The 4,384-nt window shown below is 35.1% G+C and overlaps 1 protein-coding gene across 1 annotated transcript in view; it reads left to right on the top strand.

The window, feature by feature from the left end:
• The first annotated feature begins 1,509 nt into the window (after window positions 1-1,509).
• LOC107715593 (uncharacterized) overlaps window positions 1,510-4,384 on the top strand; it is a 6,495-nt gene continuing 3,620 nt past the window's right edge. The window contains exons 1-2 of the mRNA XM_016521731.1: window positions 1,510-1,554; window positions 1,840-2,035. Coding sequence (XP_016377217.1) covers window positions 1,510-1,554; window positions 1,840-2,035 — 241 coding nt within the window. The remainder of the gene's footprint in view (window positions 1,555-1,839; window positions 2,036-4,384) is intronic.

Below are 4,384 nucleotides of genomic sequence, written 5' to 3'. Positions count from 1 at the left end.
TACGTTTTTATATTTAAAGAATTTGCCACTGATGATTCAAATGCGAGTTTTGAGCAGTGTAGAGTAGCGTTTGTTGTTTGTCATTTCTCCTATCACAAATGCAGACATGGTTTTATTTTTACGCGGCGCGATGCAATGCAATGAGTAAAAAGATAAGTCATTATAATCCGTAATTATGTCAAACGAATCGTCATCACAACCTTCAATTTAGGGTTGTGCCAGTAGACGATAGTATCATGTATCGACGATAGTCAGAGATGTCGCCTGTGGCTGATTTCTTTGACAACAGCAAGATGACGATTATTATTATTATCCGTCAAAAATATAGGCGCCTATCTTTGGTGATGTAGTGATGATTTAGTGGTGTAAATAAGGGGTAAGAGATTTATTCATGAAACAGTGTAGGTAGCTTCACTGATTATAACGGGAGTGTTTTTAAAGAGCATATAATACTTGCACTAGACTGAAGTCAGTTATGATGTTCTTTGGTAATGTAAATATTCTTTGCTCGTTTTCTGTTTGAATAACTGAGAAAATGTAACCTCGTCGTCAAACATTTCAAGAACATTCTTCTTCTCCTGAAAGATTTGCGCACGTCTCTCCTCAGCGCCATCACAAGCCCCTACTGGCAACTCTTAACCACTTGAGAGACCTCTCGAGCTGTCTTAAATAAATGGGAGAGTAAGAGTGATTCTTAGCTTTAAGAAATTTGATAACTTGCTTTTATACTTAAGTCTGAAAGTAGGAGTAAATTTCATGAATTCTCAGCACTTAAGACTAAAATGGCACTTTGAGAAGTTTGATAAATACGGGCCCTGGTAACTTAAACTTTAGGCATGCTGCATGTTTACGTGAAATGTCGCTCCACTGTCACATAAGAGCATTTCAGCCATCTAGTTGAAAGCCACTATCAAATTAGACCACTGTGTTTGCCATGCTAAAAACAAACAGGCAAAAACATCCAGTTTAAGATAGTTTGCTGGTCAGGCTGGTTTGTAACTCGTCAACATTTAACAGTTTTCCTGCTAGTCAGGCTGCAGGAGACCAGGCCAGGTTGAAGGTCTAGGTAGAGATGATTTTAACAGAATTTATAGACCTTTTTTTCATCAGGATGATGCTAGTAACTCTCAGTCAGGCAGCAAAAGTTATGGTTCTACAGGTAAGAAACGTTTATAATCTGTTGAACATGTATAGTACAGCATGTTGTGGCAAACACAGTCTTTGGAATTAGCTAGCCAATAAAAACACATTACGTTAAGGAGAGATTTTGAAATAATGACAGGGTTGCCAGTGTTAGTGTAGTTCATTTCCGACTACTTTTATTTGTTGATGACAGTCCAGAATATAGGCTACTGATCTTTACTGAGATTACTAGATTTACTCATGCTTAAGAATGCAGCAGTACTCATAATCTAATAATTATGTCACGAGATATTTGTCTAAATATGGGATTAGACCAGCTAAAGTTTCTCTCCACATATTTCAGCAGCTGATTGAAGGCTATTGGAGATGGCGTCTGAGAAAAAGGACACCGGTGACGTTTTAAAGGAGCAGGTAATGTTTCAGAGTGTGTCAGTTGGTGTCCTCCTGCTGATAGCTCAGTTTTTCATTTTTAGGGTTATTGTCATGCGCTGTTTTTTGTGTGAATACATTTGTTCATTTTGAGGGTCAGTGCTGTTTATCAGTGTGTCTATGTCCACACCAGTCGTATAGGTCATTTAAAGATATTACTAATACCTATTCACAAAAGTACGACTAGGTTTGAATTAAAAACCTAGAGGTAGAAAGCTAAAAAAATAAATTTTATTGTTCAGAGTTGTGACATGTTTTTCCTTGCAGAATGTACTTCATCGAATCCGCAATCTTCGATCTGTCAGTGCCGCTCTGGAATCCATCGAGAAGACATACATCCATACGAAGCAGTCTCATCCCATTATAAACTCTGTGTTTGGGATGTATGAGAAAGGTGTGAGTAAGGCTGGCAGCTTGGTTGTATGGAGCATTCAGCCTGCCCTCCATGTACTGGAGCCCCAGCGTAAGTGAAATCTTCTGTATTTTTTATACAGTGTAGTAGTAATAATAATAATATAATGATAATCATATTGTCATGCTGCTGCTGCTACTGTGAAGGAGCGAGGAGCAAAGGAGCGAGGAGACGTAGGGGAATCTGTGAAGGAAGTCTTTATTTACAAAAAGGAACGCACACGTAGCACAGGGGATTGACGAACAATACCGGACAGGAAACAAGGGGCAGAACACACGTTATATACAGAGCTAACAAGGGACTAAAGGAGGGACACCTGAAACCAATAAACATAATTAACACGAGGGAGAAACTAGGTCACAGGGGGGAACATGGAACACATGGGGGAGGAAAACAAACACACAACAGTCCATGGGCGTGACACATATAAAGTAGATTTATTTAGTAGGCCTTTTTTATTCAATAAAAGTTTGAAACTTCATTGTTAAAGTCCTGAAATGTGACTTACTAGTGTGTGATGTTGGTATAGGTACATCACAATTTTGTCAAATTTAACTAGGCTACATTGCTTTCACTCTTTTTTTTTTTCTTTAACCATGACTAGTTTGTGGAAGCTCATGTTATGGTAAATCATAATTATGAAACAATGATAAAAAAAAAATCAAAATTCTGAGATACTAAATCATAATTATGTAATATAATTACGTAAAGTAGTAAATATTACATAAAAAGTTTGTCAGAAAACAAGTTGTATCTCGTAATTACAACTTTTATGCAGAGTTTGAATTTTTATATCAAATATGAATTTTACGTCAAATTCGATTTATCTCATAATTACAGTTTGAGGGTTGTATCTCAAATTTTTACATTTTATGTCATAATTATGATTTACCAACAACTGTTATTATAAGGGCTATAGTGCAAGTAAAATGACCAGTTTTTAGAGAATGTCTCTGTTTTTGGGACAATCAGTAAGCAAATGAGTTCAAATTGATGTGAAGGAATGGCAACTGCAGTTTACTTTCTAGTTTGGCAATAAATCAATCTGTGGAATATAGGCAGAACAAAACAAAATGAGTAGCCTAATGTCTTATTTTTGCTTTGCAATAAAGTCTGTTTTAGTGAGACTCTGCAAAAGAAGTAATCTGGTGAGACGTTAATGAGCTGTTTTGGTCTTCAAACGTGGATATTGATGCTCAAGTGGGGGAGAGTCTGTCTAGACACAGTATGACTCATGAATTACTTCTGACATGTCCGCCAGTGGATGCTGTTCTTTCAGGTCAATGTCAAACCTAAATGTGATCTGTTTATTGCACTGCATGTCTTTTAATTGACATTTAATAGTGATCTTAATTGATATTAATGGATAACCGTAAAAGATCATTTATTTAACTCAGCAAAAAAAAAATTTTTTTTAAATAAAAAGGGAAGTGCTATATCTTCTTCTGCAAGTGCTTTTCTTGTCTCAAAATCCTCAGATTTTGAATGACCCCCCCCCCACACACACACACACCCAATGGGCAAAACGTTGCATGTTTTTTTCCTCCTGTGTATTTTGTACAAATATATTTGTAACATAAATTCAAATACAAGTTGAGAAATGCAGTATAGCCAGGGTTATAGTCTGGCATTGCAAAACTGAACTCTGGTCTCACCGTGTTTGTGATTAGATGAATAATTGAGCATTAATGTTAAATATTTGTATCCTTCAAGGGCCCACTTGAACATTACACAAGACTAATCCGCTGAGAGACGTAATTACATGTTACTAGCACTCTGACTCTCCTGTGTAGATTTCCTTTTTGTAATGAGCTAATGACTGAATATTTTGCAGTCTGGTGCTGCATAATATATATTAATTTCTTTCTCTTTTTTTCCCCTCTCAAATTTATTTAACAGACCACAAAAATAAAATCAATTGGGGTCCGTAAGATTTTATTTTTTATTTTGAAGGAAATTAATGCTTGTATTCAGCAAGGATGCATTAAATTGATCAAAAATGAATTGAAAATAATAAGAAATGTTTCCTGGGCATCAAATCAGCATATAAAAATGTGACACTTAAGAGTAATGGCTGCTGAAAATTCAACTTTGTATCACAGGAAAAATGTATAGTTTAATATTAGGGCTGTCAAATCAATTAATCGTGATTAATCGCATCCACAATAAAAGTTTGTGTTTGAATAATATATTTGTGTACTGTATATATATATATATATATACATATTCATGTATGTGTGTGTATTTATATATACATATAAATATACACAATACACACACATATATTTTTGTAAACATAAACTTTTATTGTGGATGCGATACCGTGATTAATCGATTTGACAGCCCTCAAATCTATATTAAAATAGAAAAAAAAAGTGATTCTAAATTGTAAAAAAAAAA

This window comes from Sinocyclocheilus rhinocerous, unplaced genomic scaffold (genome assembly GCF_001515625.1).
Source record: "Sinocyclocheilus rhinocerous isolate Xijiao unplaced genomic scaffold, SAMN03320098_v1.1 scaffold1110, whole genome shotgun sequence".
In the NCBI taxonomy this organism is placed as follows: domain Eukaryota; kingdom Metazoa; phylum Chordata; class Actinopteri; order Cypriniformes; family Cyprinidae; genus Sinocyclocheilus; species Sinocyclocheilus rhinocerous.
This window is presented reverse-complemented; position numbering and strand designations above follow the sequence as displayed.